Raw genomic sequence first — 24,934 nt, forward strand, 5'->3', positions numbered from 1 at the left:
ACATGCCGTGCACGGCCAATGTATGTGAAAAATTAAGGCGAAAAAAATAGTAAAGTGCGGCATGTTAGTTTGCAACAAAAAGGCCAAGAAAAAAACGCAAAATAAAAAAAATGTTTCCCATCTTCTTGAAAGCCATACAAAAAAAAATTTACAAGATATCTCTTAGCCTTTCTTACTCGAGTTGTCTTATCAGATCAGCATCTGGAGAATCTCCAACCTTCAGAGTGGAGCTGGAGTGCAGAAGTCTTTGCTTCCAGTCAGAATCCCTGGAAATAGCAGCAAGTGATATGGTGACCACCTCATCAACAGACACACACACATATACACACCAGGCGAACTTACTACATTAAGAGCCTACAAGCATTTACTGGTCATAGTAACAAATAATGTGAAAGCATTTGTGGTGACAACACTTACTAGACTTCTACGATGAATATATAAAAATCGTGGAAACATATATTCCCGATACTAGAAGCCATAAAAATGTTTTGGATTCGTACTATATTGGGGGAAGCCTATTACAATATCTCCATCTCTCAGCACATTGTTCGTACCCTCCCAACACATTATCTATCAGGAATCGATTAACAGAAAACTAGGATAATATGCGACGTCAATAAGGTTTTTCGAGCTCACTTTAGTGAAATTTCTAACAGATGGAAATTATACTACGTACCGCCCTAACATCTGCTTTCCCGGCATTCTATGTTGCAATGCACCGACAGATCAGTGTAAAAAAGCTTAAAAGCTCAGTCTACGCGTACAAGCTCTTTATGAAATCCATCCTCTTGCGAGTAATTCCTGTTAGTAAAAAAAATCTTCGCGCACGAATAATTCTGGCAAAGTCACCTTTCCATTCATGAGCTTTGCTTAAATATGCTTTTAATACCCATTTTATTTTAGTCAAAAATACGGCTCCGCGTAAAATCTCGCCACGATGACGCTTGTTGCTACACAACATCCGTGCAATGAGAAAGTCAAAAAAAAAAAATTGATGATGACACCTGGGACACATTCTTACTATAGACTGAAGCTACATTGTTCCGCATTTTTTCTTCTTGTAATGAAACATTTCTAATCATATTTGTAAAAAAATGTCTGAAAAACAGTTATTCACGATTCACTTACATTTATACCAGACACTGAACACATTTCGAAATTATTTTGTAGGGACCCATCACTATTCAAGTTCACTTTGTATTTCCGTAAAATGAGGTTCACGAATTGAAACAAAATTGTCAATGAAGCAGGACACCCCGTCGAACCACACTATCAAAACATCAACAAATGGTGGACAACTGGCTGTACTCTACATTTGATATTGAAAAAAATCGTCGTATAGTTAGGTTTCTTCCGGAATCACATTTTCAGTGCCAAAAAACCGGGACATTCCCGAGCTGAAGCACCCTACAGAAAGAATTTCTGAACACTTTACACAGAAATTGCAAAAATCCACAACACCCACGTGAAAAGTGTTATTCCGAAGCGTGTGTTCAGAATACATCTATTCTTTCTGCCCACACGATCTCGGAAATATTTCCGTTGGTTTCCTTCAGACCACATTCGAGAAATTCTCGTTCCGACATGTTGCATGTGACCCCGGCGGAGTGGTCAGCACAACGCACTACGACGCTAGGGGTCCCGGGTTCGACTCCAGGTATGGACGTGGGTCTTCTTTTGTGAGTGTGAATCAATTTCATCGTATCATCAATAAGCCACAACGTGGGAGAAAAGCGACGCTAAATGAAAATTACATCAAATCAAAGCATGTTATATGACTCACTACCGTTCTTCGAATACTACAACTATCAAATACTACTTGTATATCTTAAGTTGTACTGAGCAGTCTAGCAACATCGAGAATATCTGGAGCCTTCCCTCTACACACAACACACGCACCTTGGTACACCTACGTGCTGATTCTAAGATATTCTGGGAAAACTTCTCAAGATTCTAAAAATCACTACACCAAATATGACACCTTCATTGTATACTACCATAACACTTCCGTAAAGATTTTATCTTCACACACACGAACAAGCAGTGCGAAGTGCATATAGAGAGTAATCTTTCTGCGTTCCTGAAGCAATAGGAGGCAGAAACTTTTAGCAGGCAGAAACTATTAGCAATTTCAGAGCCTTTAAGATCATGGACTGTGTCCAAGATCCTAACATTGCGACCACCACCAACCCAGACATTCTTTCACGAATTGCCGCAGGAAATCTCCGTGGAGCTGTAATAGAGCCAACAAATCAGGCGTTCGCTTGCTCCCTTCCACCATTCGCAGGGTATTGACCTGATTTATTGTCTACAAAAACAGACAGTCGTCTCCATGAAGGCAAAGGCTACAGGAACGAAAGTATAATACCACTTTTTTCCTCCCAGAAGATGCTCTCCCCCTCCTTCTGTTTGGAATTAAACAGTACAAGAGAACAGAATTTGCGACTCGTGAGACGTTTACAAGTTCTTCAGTGTATGAAACGCCATTGGTTTGAAGAGACGCCTGTTTTTGTTGTTTTCCCCCCTTATTTGCCCATTATAAACTGTACTATAGCCGTAATGACTTAAAATCATGAAAAAAACATTTGTAATCATTACTCCGCATTACCAGGGGTACGAAACTAACTGCATCATACAGTTGTATTACTCTGTATACCGATCTACCTTCTCCATCTATATGTTTTTTGCATGTTAACTGTAATAAAACCTTTGAAACGATGTCTTTGAACGAGAAGACACACGAAAAGGCCAACAAGAAAGCACAAAGTTGGTTACGAATATAAAAGAAAATTAGTGTATAAAATGGTAAACTATTAAAGGCATATTACAATTGGAATGTAAGACTATGATATACAACACACAATTTTACATGTACAATATGGAATATCGATAACAATTGGGAGGCTGCAGTGCTGCCAACTCTTCTTTTACGTCAGAGATTTATTTGGAAGAATAAAAATGTAAAGCCTTCTCCTGCACATTGCAGCATGCCATTATGGCACATAACAGGGAGGGGGAGAGAGAGGTAGCCCCCGATACTGAAGATCTCAACCGTTGTGAAGGGTGATATGATCAGCACCACAACATGGAAGAGTGCACTAGGGTGTTACTGCAGAAAGTTGTCGGTAAATTGAGAGTATTTGAAAATAAGATCCTTAGGAAAATGTTTGGACCTAAAAGGGATAAGGAGACAGGTGAGTGGAGAAAGTTACATAATTTCGAACTACATAATTTGTATTTATGTCCAGATATTATCAGAATGATTAAATCAAGAAGACTTAGGTGAGCAGGCCATGTGGCACGAATGGGAGAGGAAAGAGGAGCTTACAGGATTCTTGTGGGGAAACCTGATAGTACGAGACCTGTAGGAAGGCGAAGATGGAGGGATAACGTTGAGATGGACCTAAATGAAATCGGTAGGGATAGAAAAAAAAGTATATAGATTTTGCTCAGGATAGGGACAGATGGAAGGCCTGTGTTGCTGCAGCCATGAACCTTCGGGTTTAAGAAGGCTAAAGAGTTAGTTAGTTGTCGGTAAGGTTCAATGAAATTAGAAAACCAATGGTACTGTTTTTTTTTAATCCTGCCAAAGGGCATCGCGAAGGGAGGTGTGAAAATTTGACAGCTCTTCATTTGATTGTAGGAAATTGAAATTAATTCAATATTTACGAGAGTAGATAAAATAAATATATTTCAGTTAATTAAATTCCAGCGAAATAAGAAAGGGAAAATGATCAGGACTTATACCATTCAATTCAACAGTTTTTTTCTTCATTAACTTCGCAAATATATTTCCCCTAATCTTCGAACATTGATTGCCCTTGATCGAGGGGTGTAAAATTTGTAACACACTATGATAATGCATTAATGATCTGAAGCCTATAACAAATGAATTAAAAACAGTTGCCAGATACTCGTTCTCCAGTGTATTAAATACAAGTCTCTCCCAAAGGATAACAATAATAGTCATTAGAGATAATATTAATAATGTTTATGTTATATTTATATCAAAACGATCAATTGTGAACAAACTCTACCTCTTTCCTCTACAAGAGATTTCTGGCAACAACCATGATCCTGCCATTGACTGATAAAAGAATTGTGTAAAAAGCCGGCAATACCAAGAAAACTAGCGCGAACTGAATCCCCGAGACACCTTTTCTGTAGCCTTGCTGTCATCAGCATTTCCGCACAGGATAAAATAAGCCCGCTTCCAAATGTGTTACATTGACAGACAACAATATACAGCAACCCCCCTCCCTTTCCTAGCAACATGGCACCTTCAATCCTCAATAAAGACAGCCCCTGGTTCTGTTTGGTTACAACCAGTTTTTTCCCTTTTCTTCTTCATTTTTACCACGCACGCTGGAGGGAAGAAGTCTTGCTCACGTTATGAACGAAAATACATTGTTGCCACATAGTTGATGCACCTGGCTCGAGAACACTGTTGCCATATCGGAAATATTTACAGGTGCTCTCACCTTTCATTGAAAAATACCGAAACATAAAATATAGTGCATTTGCCACACCACAACCAGCTGTGTGGGGGTTATAAAATAGGCATTTCCTTCATCTCTATATGCATACATTGTTGAATTTCTAATGCAACTTTAATACAAGTAAAGATTGGCAATACTTTAACCACCATCAGATGCTAACAGGGCCTGATTCTACAGCCTAAAGTGGGAACCAATCCACTGGAATGAGCACAACAGAGAATTGAACCGGAATTATCTAATTACGAGATGATGTACGTAGTAACTAGCAGTGGCGTGCCCAAAGGGGGTTGCTGGGTGTCCTAACCCCTCTCCCCTTTGGCACAGTATCCCTAAAAAATAAAGAACGTCAAAGGCAGAAAAAGATGGCAAACTGGGGGCTGACAACTAGAAAGAGTATACCCTTTCGAAAATCCTGGGCACGCCACTGGCAACTAGACTACCCCGAGTTCTGAATGCCTTCTCAACAATAGTTTCTGAGGTAGAAAAATAAGTCTACAACACCGAGTCACGCTACTTACATACGCCTTCCAACATTCCCGTGGTTATTGTCAGCATCGTAACTTAGGGCCTAACTTCGGGGGGGGGGGGGGGCCAGAACATGAACCTTAGGTCCCAAAAGGTTAACAAAAATGTCCTAAAATTGCAAATGTTAATAAACATGAGAATTTTGAGTGGGAAAGTACCCACTTGGCCTTCCCAAGTTGCATCTGTGGGTATTGTGTAGTTCCTTCGTGCCGTACGAAGTTTGCGTTGCTGATCTGCAGAAACTGGGTCCTCGAACACACTTCTAAGCGCCTCTACAAACAAACATCTTATAGAACTGCAACGGGAATGGTAAATATTCGTGTCACTAGCAGCTTACAGTCTGAACCTTTGGACCCCACTTGTAGCTGTCAACATGAAGATGATTGTTTACAGCTGCATGAATCCAGAGCACATTGGCCAGGTCATGTCGCGCTATCCTTCAATAAACATGAAAAGCTGGCAATCCATAAGCAAACGAGTCTGGTACATAAATTTCCGCACTTCTTCATATCGACAGCTCGGTTCTACTTTTTTTGCTGTCGCTGATGGATGTTGAGCACTACACCACACTAGCCTAGCCGAAGCTTGATTTTGTTCAATTGATATTTGCCAGATGTATTTTTTCTGTCCTTCTCTGCCTTGCTCCACTAAAAGCAGAGTTAAATCGAATAAAACCCGCGGTTTAAGTTCGATTCCACTAAGAAAATTTATTCTTCCACCCATAAACTGCCTTTTATATTATCATAGTTCCACCACAAAATGTTATTGCTTTAGTGCAAAGGTAAAGAACTTTCTCGGTGTTCATGAGAAAGAGAGGAGAGAGAAAGACTGAGAAGGAAGAGAGACCTTTCTTTCTTTCTCCCTCTCCTTCCTTTCTATCTTGTTCTCTCTCTCTCTCTTCTTTTCTTTCTCTCCTCTCTCTCTCACACACACACTCAAACTACACACGAAAGTATGCAAAACTCAGAAAAGTCTAATAGGAAATGCAAGAATGCGGACAGGAAGACGCGAATTACCAATTCACGAGTACAGTTGAGTACATATCGAAGTTGCTATTGAACAGTCGAATCTAGTACAAAATATATTTTAGGCAGATGTTTATTTTTTTTAATGTCAGTGTTTCTTTTTTTTAAGTCAATGTTTGCAGTAAAAGTTTCGGAAAACAAATCAGATTCCTTTCTTTTATATGGCTTTATTCTGAAAAGAAAAGTTGATCCACGCTTTTAAAAAAGACCACCAGCATCTTATTTACTCAAGAGCAATGTACCAAGCGTGAGCAATAGAATAAAGCAGAATGAATGTTGTAAAACGTAAGATTCTACAAATCAGAATAACTTGTAATCTCTCATGAAGGGAAAAATCTAACAATTTCCACCAGAACATTTCTACTATAACTGTAGTGGAGAAGTCGGGCGTGGGAAGTTGGAGAGATGTAGGATACAGATGTACGTATGTATCCTCTGCACAAACAAGGGTAAAGAATGGGGTGGGACACACACACAGAAAATGTCAGAAAGCTTCAGCATGCCTGAAGAAAAGTTCTGAATACAATGGGTTTAAGGCAGCAACTTGAACAAAGAGAGAGGGAGAGAATCACATCATCCAACATGGTATTTGTTTGGAAATTAGGGTGACCCTGAAACTGAATCCAGAGATGCTCCGTTTAACTCACGAGAAGAACGGTGCACTCAAGAGCTGACTCTGAATATCTTCGCGATATCACTTGATACGGGCGCAAAGAGAAATGTGTATCCTACAATTGGTGAAACCGCAGATCTCTTCTAGTACCAACAGATCGGTAGAGATGAGTTCGTAGTGCCTGGTGAATTTGTCGACCGGTGATGAAAGGATAGGCTTTTCCGGCCTGGTCATAGATGCCTGTTCTTGTGAATACGCCGCTTACGTGAAAAGGAAGTGACTTTTATATATGGGAAGAGGTTTCCTTTCTTAACATGGTGCATGTGAAAAGTTGCCCACCATTTCTCACCTGTTTTGCAGCCACGCTACATTATGTTCCCTTGGAATATTAAAGACGGGATAACAATAAATTTTCAACAGACCATGAAAAACCTAAACTCAAGGAGGAAGAATTTTCGAATCAAAGGCAGAGAAAGACTTGTTCGCCGGAGAAAGCAACAAAGGACAAACCATCGGTCGGTGCTACTGTAGGGAACTTCAAAATAACAGGGAACAAAGCAGTTTAAGCGAGGCAAGGTGCTTTTTGATGTCTGCCACTGCCGACATCCCGAAGGTGAGTTTCACCGTCCTTATTTTTTTACCCTCCTCGGGGGGTGAGTCCGGTTTCAAATAGAATTCCCTTGCGGATACAATTTCAATGCCGAGACAGGCAAGGAATTTCTGGTTGCTCTCCTCCAGCCGGTTTCCAGGATTTTTCCAGGTCACCCGCATTCATCAGAAAACTCGTATGGGAAGAGTTATTTTCGTTCTGTGTTGCTTACTAATGGACTGAGAATAACTGCGGTAAAAAGGGGGAAAAGTTGTTGAAACGTACACATGCGTGGCTCTGGATGTTCTGTCTCTAAATTCAGCAGTTGAATCCCTAAATAACAGAATGTCCAATAGTACCAGATGATGATGATCGAGTTTTCCCACGACTATTAGCTACTGTGCAAAAATTCAAAAGGTGAACAAGTTTCTTAGCAGCTTACGACAATGGCAAAGTCATCAATTTAAATCTGCCTTCGAGATGCTCGATAAATGTATTAGTAAACTAGATTTCCACAACACTTGTGGGATATTATATGGATGCACCTTCAATGATTTAAGATCTGAGCTTCGTTGCATTGCACACAACAGAAAATTAATGTGTACTCATGTTTGAGGTTTAGAATCACATTCACAGACCTTCAAAAAATTTGTTCTTGGAAGATTCGTGTCACCATCCTTGTGATACGTATGTAAATAACATAACAGGAAATCACGATGTTTTTAATCACACTTACAAACCAAATCCTTTGCACATTCGCGAAATGTTTCAGGAAATTGGTTGTGGGTATACCTTATGACGAAACACATCAAAATCTGAAATTATGAAGACTTGCGATTTCTGTGTGTGTATTTGAAGTTTCCATGCCTTTTTTCAGCTTTCCGTCGACCAGAATCTGTCGATCGGTTTTTGTCAATCACATACAGTAGCCACGCTCAAAGGCACGCTATTAGAAGAAAAAAATTGCCAATTTCCTGTGACAGCTGTTTAAGAGGCTTGAGCAACGTTCCCTAAACAAATCTCAAAGGTTTGTGTGTGCTGCATACGAAACAGCAGGCCTGCTGCACGTGGCTGACAGAGAGGAGATACTACACACAAACGGTTTGGACAGCGCTTCTTGCCACCAACATGTATTCAAATTCTATCAGCAGTGGACGCATTCAACCTTGTGAATTAACTATAATGCTTCGGATATATTTTTCTCTTTAGGCATTCCTAACACACAACTGCTCGGTTAACATGAATTTCAACCAAGGGCGTGCCCGGGAAGAAACTTCAGAAGGGAATTTAGCAGGGTCAGACATTAGGCATTATACATTAAAATCATTATCCTTATATAAAACAATATTAACTTGTAGAAATTAATATATTTCAATTTTATTTAACTTTATACACAACAATTAACGAAATTAACTATCCTTCTACTTTTCTTTCTTTCTGGAGAGAAAAGCAAGAAATCTCTCTCTCTCTCTCTCTCTCTCTCTCTCTCTCTCTCTCTCTCTCTCTCTCTCCTTCCTTCCCCACTTTCCTTTCTTTCCTCTCTTCCTCGCTCTCTCTGAAATAGAAATGGAGAGAGAGAGACAGAGAAAAGTAAGAAACGCCCGACCCTGTGGCCGAGTGGTTAGCACATCGCGCTGCGACGCCAAGGGTCCCGGGTTCGAATCCCAGTCGGGCTTGGTTGTTTGTGAATGTCCATTCATCATTTCATCACTGATCCCCATCTTCGCAAATTAGCCAAGAGGCACAAAACGCGAAGTAAAATAAACTAAATCAATCAATCAATCAAAAGTAAGAAACGAGAGATCTTTCTTTCTCACTCCAAAGAGAACAAACAGAAGGTTTCGGTTCAATAATGAGTATGAAACATTTTTAAGAATCGTTATTCCACTCAAACCATGCACGTATATCAGTTTGTGAACAGAGGAATCTGCAACACATTTCCACAAAATTACACTTTCAAAGAATCCCTTCAGATTAACTTTTCATCTGTACATAGTGTGCCGCGAGTGTTTTTGAACAGCCTTTTCAGTGAGTAACACGTTGTCAGCACACAAGAGTCCCTTCGCCGTTGTTACACCGGAGTCCTTTGAGTCAAGAACAAAATTTTGGAGTTTCTACCTGAATTCGAACCCGGGCTGGTTCGCATCAAAAGCGAGAGCTCAGTGGAACATTTCCTTCCCATCATAATTTATAATTTCGGGTGAGATTAGAATTTCTAAACTTCAGGTCTCGGCACGCACTTCACCAAAAAACGCATTACCTGATCAAGTATGAAGACAATGTTGCCAAGCCACATAAAGGCATTATTATAATAGAATACCCCTGCTCTTTAAATCTACAACCATCGAACTCCTAGCGCACGTGCACAAGAGATTTTCTAATGTAGCGGCTACCAGGAAATTGTAATGCGACAAATAAATGCTTTAATTACCTTCGAATTTTCGCTCATTCGTGGGCATTTTCTAACTGTAATGTCTCCATGTAGACCAATGTTCCCAATCGTGCACGAAAGTACAGTTAAAAACACGCTCCAGAAGTACGAAAGTGCAAGAACCCTTGTGGAGCTCGCCTTCCGCGTGAAAATCGTCTTCCAAGAGGATATTGTGTTTCTCCCGCGAGGATCTTGTCGACCAGAACAGGAAGTTAGCCTGCGTTAATTACTGTGAACGGAACAATGTTCTCTCTCAGACAAGCGCGATTTCTCTGAACGTGGGTTGTAATGTGCTGGTGGTGTTCCTGCATTGTTCACGCAGCCTGTGCGTTATGCTGATGAACTGAAAGATGGAAGCCTCGAGTACGAAAGTAAAACAAACAAATCAGTCATCCTCATCGCCGCGATTAACAAAAAAGTGACACGAAAGCAGGCCCGTAGCGAGAGGTAGGCTAGGGGGGCTGAAGCCTAGGGCGCCATTTAAAAAAAAAGAATATGCGACGGGGAAATTTAAAATTGCCAGATGTAAGAAGAAAAACATAGGTGTTACTCGATCCTTGTACCCATCGAACATTTTCAAGTGATGAAGTGGCCCCTAGATATTTCATCATTCCAAAATGGTCAATTTTGACAGGATAATTGACGATCTTCCGTCATTGAAATTATTTTCTTTGAGATATAAATCGAGTTTTATAAATATTTTGTAAATTTTACTTAGAATAATGTGTAATACATAGTTTACACGATGCCACTTTTCAAGCAGAGGTGAATAATTTTATATTACACATTTTCTACTGAGAACATATTTCACATTATTATTTATTTTAATTAGCATTCTTAACATTTTCTTCTTTTAGTTATGGGCTTACATTCTGGTAACACACTGTTGGAAATTTCTGTAGTACGTTTTTAAAGTTGTTTTCTTCTTCAGACATAACTGAAATAATCTTAAATATGCAAAACTTCTTTCTTAAAATCAGAAATGCAAACTACGAATCTTTAAATATGACCTATGTTATTTTTAATGAATTTTCTTTGTTTCCTCATTTCGAAATTTGTAGGATGTAAATATTACAAACCATGGCATAAGAAGAAAATATCGAAGGAGGCACACAAAATGTCGGCGCTTGGTAGTGCGGGGCGCCAAACCACAATTTTGCCTAGGGCGGCCAAAATATCTAGCTACGGGGCTGCAGGAAAGCGTCGCTAAATAACAAAAAAATACAAAAAATAAACATGTATTACAATAAAGAAGGACTCTGAGAGAAGAGCACATTCAAATATCAATGCAACTTGAATATAAATGGCTGTTCAAAGTTGTCTGGTTGTAATTTAATACTTGTGTGAGCTATCTGAAAGCTTATTTCGAAACGAGCTAATGAGTAAAGCGCGCTGCCAAAATATTCTGCGCATGCTTATCATTGTACAGATGCTACATTCGTCATGAACTTTACCTAAGACTATAGTGTCAGAATTCACGGGTATGCCTTAATTATCACTTTACAACCAGCTTATTAACGCAATACACCTGCTTTATGGTTTGTTGAAGTTCGTTGTGAATATGATATTAACGCATACATATTTAACACAATCTCGACATTGTTTCAAACAGAACATTAAAAACTGAACTTCGAGGAGCACCAACCTTTTGAGGTAATGCTCTGCCAAGCAGCATTTATAATTTATTGACGCGTGGTCGGTTCATCGAATCATATCGAAATTTTGGTGGTAAGCGGGCATCTATCAATTTCCCATTGGAAAAAATACCTATTCACCAGGGGATATGGGTTATTTTTGAGACGTGGACGGAAATGTTTGCAAAATTCAGGATTTCATTCATTGCAACAATAAATAAATATTTGCAACTAAATAGTCAAAGTTTCGGCTGCTACCGCCGGCCGAAGTTCCCGGATTCGAGTCCCGACCTGGACATGGATGTTATTTGCAGTTGTCCCTTCAATTCCATCCAATCATCGATCACCCTCATCGTCGCAACTAGCCAAAAGAGGCAAAGAGCGTCGCTAAATAATAAAAACAAAGATGTTGATTGATTGATTTGCTTTATTTTACTTCGCTTTTGTGCTACTTTTGGCTAATTTGCGAAGATGGGGATGAGTGATGATATGATGAAATTGATGAATACACACTCACAAACATCCATGCCCAGGCCGGGATGCGAACGCGGGACCCCTGGTGTCGTAGCGCGATGTGCTAACCACTCCGCCACGGGGGCAGGCAAATATAAAGATGTATTACAATAAAGAAGGGCTTTGAGAGAAAAGCACAATCAAATATTGATGCAGTTTACATAGTATAGCTGGCTATTCAAAATGTTGCCTTGAAATTTAATGCTTGACCGACAGATAGCTCCTTACGAAACGAGCACTTGGAATTTCAACAAATGCCAACAATAACCAAAACTTGAAAATCGTTCACCAATACACTACTCTTGAGTTTCCTTTTACGTGAGATTTCAACCGAACCGCTCACCCACAGCAGGTACCTCTGGATTAGAACTCAGTGTTAACATCTAAGTAATCCTTAGCCAACGCATTTGAGCACATGCGAATTTTTTGCAAAAGATCTGACTGGATCAACTCAGTTTGAACCTGCTTGGTGAATCTGGTGCGGAAAAACTGGTTCTCCGAAGGGCGACATCTCACGCGATCAAGGTGGTACCCTAAAACAGAGGATTTGCTGAAATATCTGGAGCGTGACGTTCCACTGGAACGTGTAATCTCTAATGGTGACGACGAGAAATGTGTCTCGTTCCGCACCATCGAACGTCGACGTACAAGTCGTCGTCCAGATCTTCAGGACTTTCTTTTCTACGCCGGTCCGGTTTCATGCACGGCTCCTTGCACCGTTTGGTTTCTGAGAAAATACCAGAAGAGTTCCGAAAGAGAAGTCCCGCGGGTGTAGAAGTTTTAAGTCTAAAGAGGCCATTTCTCTACCTTCAGCAAATCACCTTTCCCAGTTGTTTAGCCTTAATGGCAAAACCCTTATTTAGCTCCTGGAATTATTCTACAATTCTTGATCAGCGTTATCGAAAGCTTATTGTATTGTAATGAAATTCAGATACTTGAAGCAACATTTGAGAAAAAGCTTTAGGTCTTAAATATATTAATACACAGATTAAACTGATTTGGTTAAGATTTTTGGTAGCTATGAACAACAAAAAAATAGTATCATTTACTAAATTTGGTAATTTTGACCAAATTCTTTGGTATCTCTAAACAATCGTACACGATTACTAAAAGAATTTACTTATTTATTTACGTAGAAATTTTCAGCGAAAAATGCAGGCTCGACCAGGACTCGAACCCGGGTCTCTGGCTCAAACCACTGAGCTACCGAGCCGGCCTGGCCTCGCCTGACTTTTCTCTGTCGTAGTTTTTCCTGCGTGGAATAGTCTCTCAGGCGAGGCCAGGCCGGCTCGGTAGCTCAGTGGTTAGAGCTATGACACGGTATGCAGAGACCCGGATTCGAGTCCTGGTCGAGCCTGCATTTTTCGCTGAAACTTTCTAGGTAGTACATCTCCTGTGTGTGCCTAATCTTCAATAACTATTTGTTATTAAAAAAAAATTAAAAAATGTTTGGTGGCCAGAAACTATTTTTTGGTTATTCCAAATAAACCTTTTTCTCTGTATTCTGCAGGGGCTAAGTGTCAATATCATGTTTTCAAGTACCGTGTTCTAACTTCGTAAGGCCATTTGAGGGTTAATATTAATCTGAACGTTACCTGAAAATTGTTACAGGTTTGAGTGGTAAGTTAGTTTTGTCTACTCTCACATGGGCGTTCGTTTGTCACAATAGTCGTGTTAATGACTATTTCCTATATCATTTCTGGGCCCTTCGTCTTCAAGAAGGGTTTGAGGCCTCACAGAGAGAGGGGAACTATAAATTTTAAGAAATCTAAAATTAGTATCCATTGCTGGAAGGGGAAGGGAGGATGTTTATTGTACATGCTTGATTTGTTGCCAGTACCAAATAAATATGAAGTGAACTTCAAACTTATTGCAGTACATCAGATCTGAAATTGCACTGGCAACGTGTGGAAAACAGTTACATGACGAATTATGCTATTTTACCTGCTGCATGATACATGGTACTTTGCAGATCGTTAGTCATGTTGAAAAGGTACCTGAAGAATACCTGTGATACCGTTAGAGAACCACAGGGTGGTTAAGGTAAAGGCTAATTTTGTCCCGAATAAATTAAAGAAAAGGTAGTTGGAAAGGACACAACGGGTTCTTGAAAGAAAACCTCTGTCAGAAAGGTCTTCCTGGGTTTCTCAAACAAAGCTAAGGGACACTTCGCACAGCTTCATTTCGTTTTATGTACGCCTATTAAACCAAAGTCTATTCCCCCGGTACACATTTTTATGAGACTCGGGATCGCAAAGGTCCCGGTCCTTCTTTCAGGTGTTCGGGAAGCAAAGAAAGGTACGAGAAGGCTCTTCAAAATATTTCAAGGGAACTTCTTTCGCTTTTCCAGTATCCAAAGAATTAAAATCCTTTCATGGAGAATGTTATTTTCATTTTGGAAGCTCTTTCGAGGGAACAATTTTTGTAATAGGGTTCTACAAAAGTCCTTCCCACATTTAAATTCACTATAAATGTGTAACGAACAGAGATATTTCAGTGGAAAAATGTTTGGACTTTTGGAAAACCCTGTACTTTACAGGATCGAGCGTCGTGCAGTTGAAATGTGAGTCTTCTCCTGGCCTGGATGTTCCAGAGTGAAATTTAATTTTGCTTGTTCACGAAAGTTAACTTCTAGGACGAAATACTATTCACTTCTGAAGACAGATCTTTTGACCTTATAATAAAAGTAGCACCTTCTCTAATATCTATAGGGAGGAGTTTATATGGTTACTCAAACACCAACTCCCCTTTCTAGAAATTCACCGTGATTGCCGGTTAACAAGGATCTGGCGACTGCAATGATGTTTTCTGTTCTGCCCCCATTCTATTTTTGCTGCAATGAGATATTTGCTCCGGTATGGCTAGTTTAGACTATAGAAATTATAGTAAATTTCTCGGGTGATTTTATAGAAATGACACTTGGATCTCTATACATCCAATGTTTACAGCCAGTGGCGTGGCCAGGTGGAAGTTGTTGCCCCTTCCTCCCTAGTTTAGCAAATTTTATTTTACGTTGTTTTTTTTTTTCTTATTAGTACATTTCAACGTGAAATAGCTATTGCTGTATTTGGAATCCTCAGTTAAATAAATAAATTATAACGTCTAATATAGAAGATGACAAAATATTGCACTGGCCAGCTACAAAAAAAAGGACACTGCATAACGTAAGCTGCCTAACCGATATTTTTTTTAATATATTATATTAATAATCAATCCTACATGGCAAAGAAAACATTTCAGTCTAGCTGAAAAACCAATAGTGAGCGCGAGCAACAAGTCAGGACGAAGAACTGACGTCACAATTACCTCTTTACTTCCCATTTCCGCCACGTTTGGCTAATCGCAAAGATGAAGCGTGAGTGATGATATGATGAAATTGATGAAGGGGCGCAAACAAAGAACATCCATGCTTAGGCCGGGATTCGAACCCGGGACTCCTGGAGTCCTAGCGCGCTGTGCTAACCACTCCGCCACAGAGGTCGGCAAAGGTAGAAGAACAACGTAAAATAAGAAAAACACATGCATTGTACAGAGAAAAAGTTGGAATAATAAAAAATAATGTTTCGCATAACCGAACATTTGTTTCGACAAGTAATTGTTTACCAGTACCGAAAGCTTTTTGGTAATCGTCCACATTCGCTTAGTTACCAAATTTAGTAAAAGCTTCTTTGTTTATGTTTTGTTAATTCAAACAAATAATTATTTTACTGTATAGCAATGGTGAAGCCAATGAACTGTGCAATTTCAATTTGTTCGACTCGAAGGGGGGAAAAATCATATTTCAAAATGCCAAAACGTTTTCCATTGGCCTAAATAAGCAGCAACATGTTCCAATCACATCTTGCAGCACGTTAATTTTCTACCTCGATTGCAACATTCGACTCCTGATCGGCAGATTCGTTCTCGCATTCGTGTAATTATGCCAACGTTACGGTTGCCTGCTCTCGGGTTCCTAAAAGTGAACGCAGAAGCAATAAGGTGTTAAATGAGATTTTCACCAGCTCACTCCCAAAAAAGTAAAAGAAAAGAGATCTTGTTTGTTTTATCGCCTGTTGGTAGAAATTAGCTCTTGGGCCCACAAGCGTTCGTTTCTGTGGGTGTTAGCGACCACGACACGACTCCTTTCGGCCAGAAAACCTCAATTAACATGCTTTCAACTCCTGCTTGTAGGTGGGAAGCTTTCGTGCAGATGCAATAAATATGAACACATGCACATCTTATCTGCCGGCACGTTTCGTTACACACAAGCAGCAACAATGTTCTGGACTGGGGAAGTTTGCCGACAAGTTTCTCCTCCACTTTCTTAAAAAACCAAGTTCCTTGAATGGATTGTGTGTGTGAAAATTTACGAACTTCCTGATTTTTGTTGTTGTTTTCTTACTTTTTCTTGTTAAAATCATTCCCACAATTTGCAGACATGAATATGCATCATTTCACATTGTGTGTATGGCAGCTGGAGTGGTACATATTTCGGTCGCGGAAAGACACACTTGCTGTCTTAAAATTAAAATGTTCTGGGTTCAAATGCCTTCAATAAATATGTAAATAAACAGCATTTTCACTCTGTACCAGTTTTTACTTTCGATAAACACACATGGGAAATCACCACATCATACGTGCTACTACTGTATTCTTACGGTTCCTACATACGTATATCCCAACATTTTATGTGCTTATCGATTGTTCACTTACTTTTTTTCATTTCGACATTACCACCTGTATGAGTGTCCGAGGGTACAAATGCAATGGAGTAGTGGTGGGAGTCATGGTGAAAAAACTTGAACGTAGGGGGGGGGGGGGATGAAACCGTGAATACGTCACTACCAACAGCTACTCTCTTTCCCATAATGGTCCGCCTTAGTTCACGGATGAGAGAAAAAGATAAGCAAAAGACGCCCACAAAGAGAGGAGGAAGGAAGGGGTGGAGAGAGGGGAACAGAGGAAAGAGAGAGAGAGAGAAGCAAAAAAAGATGCGAGGAAAATCAAAAGAGGGAATGAAATGAGAAAAAGAAAGCATGGAGATATAAGAGATATAGAGATGGAGAAAAATAGAGAGAATGAAGATGGTGGGAGATGAGAAGTGAGGAACAGATTAGGAGAGAGAGAGAAGATGGGTGGAGAAAGGGGAGAGAGAGATGGAGAAAAATACAGGGAGAGAGAATAAAGATGGTGGGAGAAGGAAGAGATCAGAAGAGTGGAAAGAGATTAGGAGGGAGGGAAAAAAATATATATTGAGAGAGAGAAGATGGACCGAGAAAGGAGAGGGAGAGAGAGCGAGAGATGGGAGAAAATTCAGGGAGAAAGAGAAGAGAGATGGTGGGAGAAGAAAGAGATGAGGATGGAGAAAAGATGTTGAGAGAGAGGGGAGAACGAGAGATGAAGAAAAAATAGAGAGAGAATGATGATATGAGAAGAGAAGGAGGAAAGAGATAGGAGAGAGAGGGAGAGAGAAGATGGACAGAGGAGAATGAGAGGGAAAACGTGAGGGAGAGACAGTGTAAGCAAAACCTCTTCCAAACTAGGTAAATGCAATTAGTCCACCAACAAGCTTGTGTGAAGCAGACGGCAAGCTGGCAGCCGTAATCCTTAATCAGTTAACCGAAGTTTCCTTCTCGGAATTTAAGCGCTCCATAAAACAAGCTGCAGCCTCCTGCTAGGCATAAAGCGGGCTCAATGTGAACCACGTCTGCGAGATGAACTGCCAGTAAATGAGGGCATTACAGCTCTACTCAGAGAACAATCGGAGACTTTGTGACACATTTTTAAGGTCTACGAGATCGTACTGCTGACATTTGATTTCCTTCCGGGAATATCATTCTTCAAATACAGAGTTAAACGTGCCCATAGCCAAGATTTAGAGTTCCTTTCCCTAGTCACGGACAAATGAGAAAATAATTTTCCAAAATTGTATTATTTTTAAGTTGTACATCATACAAAAATATATTATTTCTGAAAAACATGTAATCACGACTTTTTAAGTGCGTTTGTTCCAAGTAGCCTGTTTACCAAAATCAAAACTAAAAATATTTTTGCCACTCCAATACAAGTACTAACATGCCGTTTATGAGGGTAGACCCTATTAAGAATTTTCGACTGAAGCTGATATCTCAACTACAAGCTACGCAACTTATACCGACTGACTCTTCAGCCAACCAGAAAATCGGCTATAATTTATAGATTGCTGCATTTTGAAGTTTCGAAATTCTCCAGTGCTTCAGTTTTCGGACTAAAATGCATTTTGGATGCCAAAGAAAATGACAAATGAAGCCGAGATCGTTCTGGGGTGAGGGAATCACATTCTCCACAAAACCACGTGATTTGTGAGAAATAGTTCGTTTCCTTTGGCGTAGTGGTTACTTCGTTACCTTGTAATCAAGGGGTACCGGGTTCGATACCTGGTGGAAGCACATATAGTGGCTCGGTCAAGCCTCGATTGGCCTACATATTAGTTCTGGTGATAATTTGGCCATCAATGTATTGGTTGTAGCATATGTACAATATTCCTACACGCAACTTTCCTGCACAACAGCCATAGGCGTAACTTGGCTGGGGCAAGGGAGGAGCTTGCCCCACCAAAAGTTTCGCTTTTATTAAATTTTACTAGTTAAGAGTAATTTTATTAGTACCCTGGGACCTGAAGAACATAGTAATAAAGGGTTATATTTGTTATTTCACAAGGGTAATAGTTATTTGCTAATAATCCTGTATGCAATTTTATGGGATGGAAAATTTGTCTATTCTGCCCCCGAAAGTTAAGCCCATGACAACAGCCATTGGAGTAACCTCTCATAAGCCCCGTGTGTTTGCTTACAAATTTACTTCATTCTTACAGCAGACTGAAAATACATAAATTTCACATATGAAGCTTTTTTTTCTAATAAACGATGCCCGCCCCAGTAGTTGCTGCTTCAGTTCTAGAGGAGACACCCGCATCATTCCTGGTCATAATTAGACCTCGGAATTTAGTTTTTTAACCTATTTTTTCCTTTACAGGTATGTAAGAAATAATAAGTTATGTCAGAGTTTCGTTAAAAAATGTAACATCTGTTGAAGTTTGATAGTGCCTTAAAAAAACTATTTTGCTTGTTAGAACCTATTTTAGGTTTATGCGTCTAAATTAAGCCTTTTGTTTAGGTTTGTAAATATTTTTAAAGGGTTTACAGGATTTTGTATGTCAGACCATTCTCGTACTTTTCTTTGTTCCAAATGGAACAGCCCATGTCTTGACAAGTTGTGGGCACAGTCATATTTGCTTTGTTTGGTCACGAAATAATTCAGTGACGAATATGTTTGAAACGTACTCTCTGTCGATTCCCCTTCCTCCAAGTCCATGGTGATTTTTCAAAGCTCTAAACAAAGCAAAATGTCTGGTGCCACTGTTACCTGTACAATCCAAAGTGGTCTGAACTGTGTGGTCTTGCTCACTTTCGAGTCACTTTGGTGCTTTCTGGCATTCAAGTCTTGCAATCTAACATCTCAGCATTGAAGTCTGCACCACTGACTATATTTTTGTTGAAATATTATTTTCAACACATAAGATGAACTTCACAGACAAAATTGCGGAGTTCGACTGTGAATAACATGAAAAAAGCTTGTTGCCTAACTATACGGCGAAGAGTGGATTTTATTAGCAAATTTCCAACGGTAAGTTCTGTCATCGCCGTAGGGTTAGGCAACACACATAACGTTATGCAAGATAGCGTGTATTTCAGGATATACGTAGGTGTCCCATTTTCATTGCCGGTGACTATACCTAATCAACATTTTTCAGGAATTTTGAACTATTTTAAGTTTTTTCTGAACCTACTTCAGAAATTTTCGAGCCTAACTTAAAATGTTTAGGACCTATTTTAGGATCTTTAGAACCTATTTTAGGATTCTTCGAACCTATTTTAGAAACCTAAAATGACACTTTGTAGAACCTAAAAATCCGAGGTCTAGTCATAATAGCATCACAGATATTCACCAGAATGCAAGAGTTGGGTAGGTTTATATCGCATCCGACCAGGGTAGTGGAACCTATCATACAAAAAAGCAGCATTTCGCTAACCGGTAAAAGTTTGTTGGCCGTGAATGCCCGGGCATTTGCTTGGGGGTAAAAGGAAACCCAATCGTCGTGCAATGCTTTACTGCCTCACACTTGGCTGGCTGCACACAAGGCTGTCCACTCGGGACACGCACACATCTTCTCATGCATTCGTGATGGTGGCAGACATGCTTCGGAAAAGACGTTTGGGAAAAGGAGCTGTACAAGTTAGCACATACTCACGCACCGACTACCAATCCATGGAGCTCATACGTTGCTAGATGACCTCCATGTTCTAGTAAACAATTCGGCGAAAAATGTTTTCCCATCACAAAATTCCTAGACATTGATTTTGTCATGCGATGGCCACTGCAAATGTGACACTGACACGTTTAAATGTAAATATGTCCTTCATATAGGTAAGTTCAGGGTGAGTTGAATCGTCAGCCAAAAGTTCTGTTAACCCCAGATCTTGCTTGGTAGAAGAGCAAAGTGGTAACGAAAACATTACAATGGCGTTCAACAGCAACACTGTGGTCTTATTTCGCAACACCAATCATCACTTTGCTTAGTAAAAGATAGTTAAGAAAACCAGATACTTAGTTCAGACATTCAACACCATGGCTCAGTCGGTAACGCGTCTGACTACCATGCTAAAGGTCCCGGGTTCAAATCCGGGAACTTTTCTAACATTGGAAGCGGCCCCGGCGTCCACCCAGCGTCGAATGACATGGGTACCTGGGGGAAACCCTTGGGGGTAGTGGCGTATACTGGGTCCAATATCTGGGCTATCTCACTATGTTACGTGGTCCTAGGCTATGAATAGAAATAAGTTTTCCAACTCATAGGAAATCAGGTGGCCAACTCATAGGAAATCAGGTGGCCAACTTCAGAATCACCATCATCTCACTGATATGAATAATTTTATTTACAATTTCTGATAGATTATCCTCCTGTATTTTATTCTCTAGACTTCAGGCTTCGCAGATAGCTTAGCTAGTCTAGAATATAAGCTCCTGCCTGGGGGGTAAAGGCGGTCAGGGCGTGATGCTGATCACACCACCCTCACTCACGACCGGATCAAGAAAGTGTGGGGCTTTACCCCCCTATACGCCTTCATAGCGTGGTGCTAAGCACAGGGGAGCACTTTACTTACTTTTTTTTATTCAACATCATACTTGCAGTGCAGCCTTAGGTACGACTTATCCATCAAAACAGTGTCTTCACATTTCAATTTTCCTCCTTACTCAAATAGCTTACGTTTTATTTTTATCCTTCTCTTATTTTTACATCGCTTTTCTGACTCCATACTAATCGCAACAACGTGTAAGGGACTCGGAACAGGAACTTTTCGGTGGTGAAATCATAAATCAGTTACTCAACACGTCCGGCGTAGTCTGCCTCCATGGCTGACTGGTCATGCATGAATACATCACTGTGTTTGTCCAGTCACAATTTAGATATATCAGATCATCATTCATTCTCTTCGTCGCGATTTGCCCAAGATGTGGAAAAAGCGACGTAAAATAACCAAATTAGAAATATCGGCCGATTACCAACATAGTTCAAATATGTTACAAACTACATGTAAACTGCAACAGGAAAACTTGCAGAGCAATGATTTCAGACCATGAAGACAGTGTTGCCTAAGTAGGGTTGATGGAATTTGTAATGCCATTGGGCAGATTAAAGTATAAAGCCGTAAACTAATCTCACTGATTCTTAGGCGATTAAATTTTTTCGAAAGTCGGAACGAAAAACCAACAGCCTGAAGACTTTTTTAACCAGACTAACACTTTCCACAAATTTTTACCAGCACCTGGCAACGCTGGCATATCGATGATTATCTCTCACCCACAACACCCCAACCAAAGCCCATCTCATCACCAGTTCTTGCATAACCTATGTGCTCTCCCTTCCCCCCCGCCCCGTCTGCATATCCCTGGCTCCCTCTTCCTGCCACCCAGGCACACCATTACATCACCCATGCGACATCCAAACCCGAGGGAGGAAACCAGACTAGAATTTCAACAACAAAAAAAGCGGCACAAAATGCTGATGCAACGAGAAAGCGGCGGACTGTGTATCGAGAACGCTTTAGGTTGCTATGCATAAAGGAGCAGATAACGTCATTGCCACAACGCAGACCCAAATAGTACGCAGTTTACCGACCGTGTATGTAGATGTTCTCAGTTATGAAAACGACAATGGAGATGTGCAAACAAAGGACAAAAATAGGGACCTAACAGTTTATCTAATTACAATGATTCGAGGATGATAATCCATTGGAAGGCTAGAGAACCAACCAACTGGCATATTTACACTGTTTCTAAAAGACATGGAAATTTTTGCAGGGGACGAGAAGATCGTTGCTATAAAATTGAAGTAATGATAATAACAATAAACAAAATATGTAGCCTAATAAAAATTGCATTATAAACTAATGATTATTTCTATATTACTGGGAAGAGAATTATAATTGATCCACCAGATGAGCGAAATCTGACAACGTAAATTATGAATACGTATTAATTTTATTTATTAACACTTATTAATATTTTATAATAATTATTCCTGCAGTTTACACAATTTTTTCGAACTAACATATATTTGTTCCGTCGGAATACCATTACGTAAAATTTATTATTGTATCAACAATCACAACTGTAACCAACCTTCTTTGCATCTTCTCTACCATCAGATGATGTTCTGGAAGGGAGGAGGAGGTGAGTGACTGGTTCAACCCCCGCTCTCGCGACGCTCATGTGTATGTACTGTGTTATATAATAATATCCGTAGCCATTCCAAAGGCAATTGTTATAACCATAATGTTTTGTTAAGGGATTAGAAAATAGAATAAACAAGTCACGTATTTGCACCTATGTCTCGTGAAAATATGTGCTCTCTTTTAAACAGTTTTTCCATGAACGCTAACCATGGATGGCATTAGATGTTTTGCATAGGTCCCCAAATAGCCCATTACTACAATAAACAAAACATTTTTTTCATCAGTATCGGTAGGAATGATTTACTTTAGTATCATTCGCTCATCCTTTGTCGGATTGGTTACTTAACCTGTACAGACCACAAAAAATGTACCTGTACTCAGGCATCTGTTCCAATAGTCGACAAAGAAATAATTAATGTTTGCTAAACTGACTCATTTGTTTAGAATACCAAATTCATCAAAAGCCACATTTCATTTCTGTTTAAGATTAAAAAAAAAACTTTCTGGTTAGTTAAAGGAGTAGATATGTGTACTAGACAACACAATATTTAAATTTCATTCAAAAGTACATTATGACAAAACAACTTGCACAAAAAGTATCCTTGCAAAAAAATATAGCTTCTTTTTCGTTGATATCATGTCAGTCTATGTGAAAAGCACGATACCCGAGTGGCTGGCTACGCTGAGTAGTAGTAATATCATAATAATAGTAATAATAATAATTATGGCTAATAATGATCTCCTTGGACATGAACAACCATTTATATGCACAGATTTCAAAGATATGTTTTGATAGACCAAATGTACGTTCTATTAACTTATTTGTTTAAAATACAACACTGCAACTATTCACAGGGAGAAACCGCGAATATAGTTTTCAAATGTAGAATAGCAATAATAATAGTAATAGTTCGCCTAATGAATGTCCAGAAACATAATCCGAACCTGCGATTTGACAGAAATGAACATCCTTGTTTCTTGATGTGTTATACTACATTCGTCACTGTCAAACACAAACCAACCAAACGAGACAATCTAGCGTTGAAATCGAACCATGTAAATCGCAACACACACTGGCCTTCGCGTGCTACGCTCCAATCAAGGACAGATTGGATTATCTGCGAAACAGCTCGCAGCTGTTAATATGCACTGTCAAGATCGGACAGCAGTGCATTAGGCACGTGTTTCGATTGGGAAGACAAAGGAATAACGGTAAATAACATACAGTAAATGCCTATAAAGTGCGATGTACAACGGTTGACTCGTATGATAGCTGAATCACAATATGTGCATAGAAATTCTTAGCAAGATGGCGATCATTCTTGACCCTCAATAATTCCAGTACTATATCACAAAAACCTTACATTTTATGTTAATTGCAGCTGAGTTAATTCCTCGCATCGAGAAATGAAATGAAGCATCTTGTACAGTGTCTCTCAAAAGTTTTAGGACAACGACATTTTAAACTAGGCAACCCAATTTACACAAGGCGTTGGTGGGTTGTGTGTAGAGTTAGGCTCAATTTCAGGGTTGCCACATGCACAATAGATATTTGTGAAATACGTGAAAGAAATGAAAAGAAGTATTTTTGTATAAAATTATTAAAAATATCAATATTATATCGCAAATGACGAATTTCTTTCTGAAAGAAAAGAAACTAGGTTTTCTAGTATTTCATCGCTGATAGGCCTAATGAAAGGATAAGAGGTTAGAGGAAACGAAAGACGAGAAAGGAGAGAAGAAAGAGAAAGCGAAAGGAGAAGAGGAAAAGTAGAGAAGAGAAGAAAGAGAGGATAGACGAGAAGAGGAGAAGTAGTGAGAAGAAAGGAAAATCGAGGAGAGATGAGTAAAATGGAGCAAAGAAGAGAGGAGGAAAAGGAGAGGAGAGGAGGAGACGAGAAGAGGGGAGTGGAGAGTAGAGTAAAAGAGAGTGAAAGGGAAGAATGAAAAGAAGAGGAGAAGAGTGCAGTGGAGTCGGAAATCTAAGACAGGAAAAGAGATAAGAGGAGTGGAGAAGAGTGGGATGGAGACAAGATGCGAGAAAAATAGAGAAGGTGATATGAGATAAAAGCAGAGGAGAAGGAGGGGAGAGAAGAATAAGAAGGAGAAGAGAAAATAGACGAGAATGGAAACGAAAGGAGAGAAGAGGTAGTTGGAGAAAATATCGTCTCGGCGTCAAGAATTGATGCATTGATCAAATTATCGACATGAAACAAAACACTCAATAACGTTTTGAAACATATTGGAGAATGTATTAGATCGGTGCCATATCCCTTTTGGCTGAGTTCAGAGCAAGATGAAATCTTGCACGTAAGATCATTGATTTTACATGCGATTATACCACTAAAAAC

The 24,934-nt window shown here is 39.6% G+C and overlaps 1 protein-coding gene across 7 annotated transcripts in view; it reads right to left on the reverse strand.

The window, feature by feature from the left end:
• Positions 1 to 24,934, reverse strand: part of nemy (cytochrome b561 family member no extended memory) — a 316,467-nt gene that overhangs the window by 41,109 nt on the left and 250,424 nt on the right. For 5 of the 7 annotated variants that reach the window (XM_083120539.1, XM_083120541.1, XM_083120538.1 and 2 more), the window contains one exon: positions 177 to 266. The exons of the other annotated variants lie outside the window; for them this stretch is intronic. In XM_083120539.1, coding sequence (XP_082976665.1) covers positions 177 to 266 — 90 coding nt within the window. The remainder of the gene's footprint in view (positions 1 to 176; positions 267 to 24,934) is intronic. 7 annotated transcript variants of the gene reach the window in all.

The sequence above is a fragment of the Lepisma saccharinum genome, chromosome 4, assembly GCF_977018435.1.
Source record: "Lepisma saccharinum chromosome 4, izLepSacc3.1, whole genome shotgun sequence".
Taxonomy (NCBI): Eukaryota; Metazoa; Arthropoda; class Insecta; order Zygentoma; family Lepismatidae; genus Lepisma; species Lepisma saccharinum.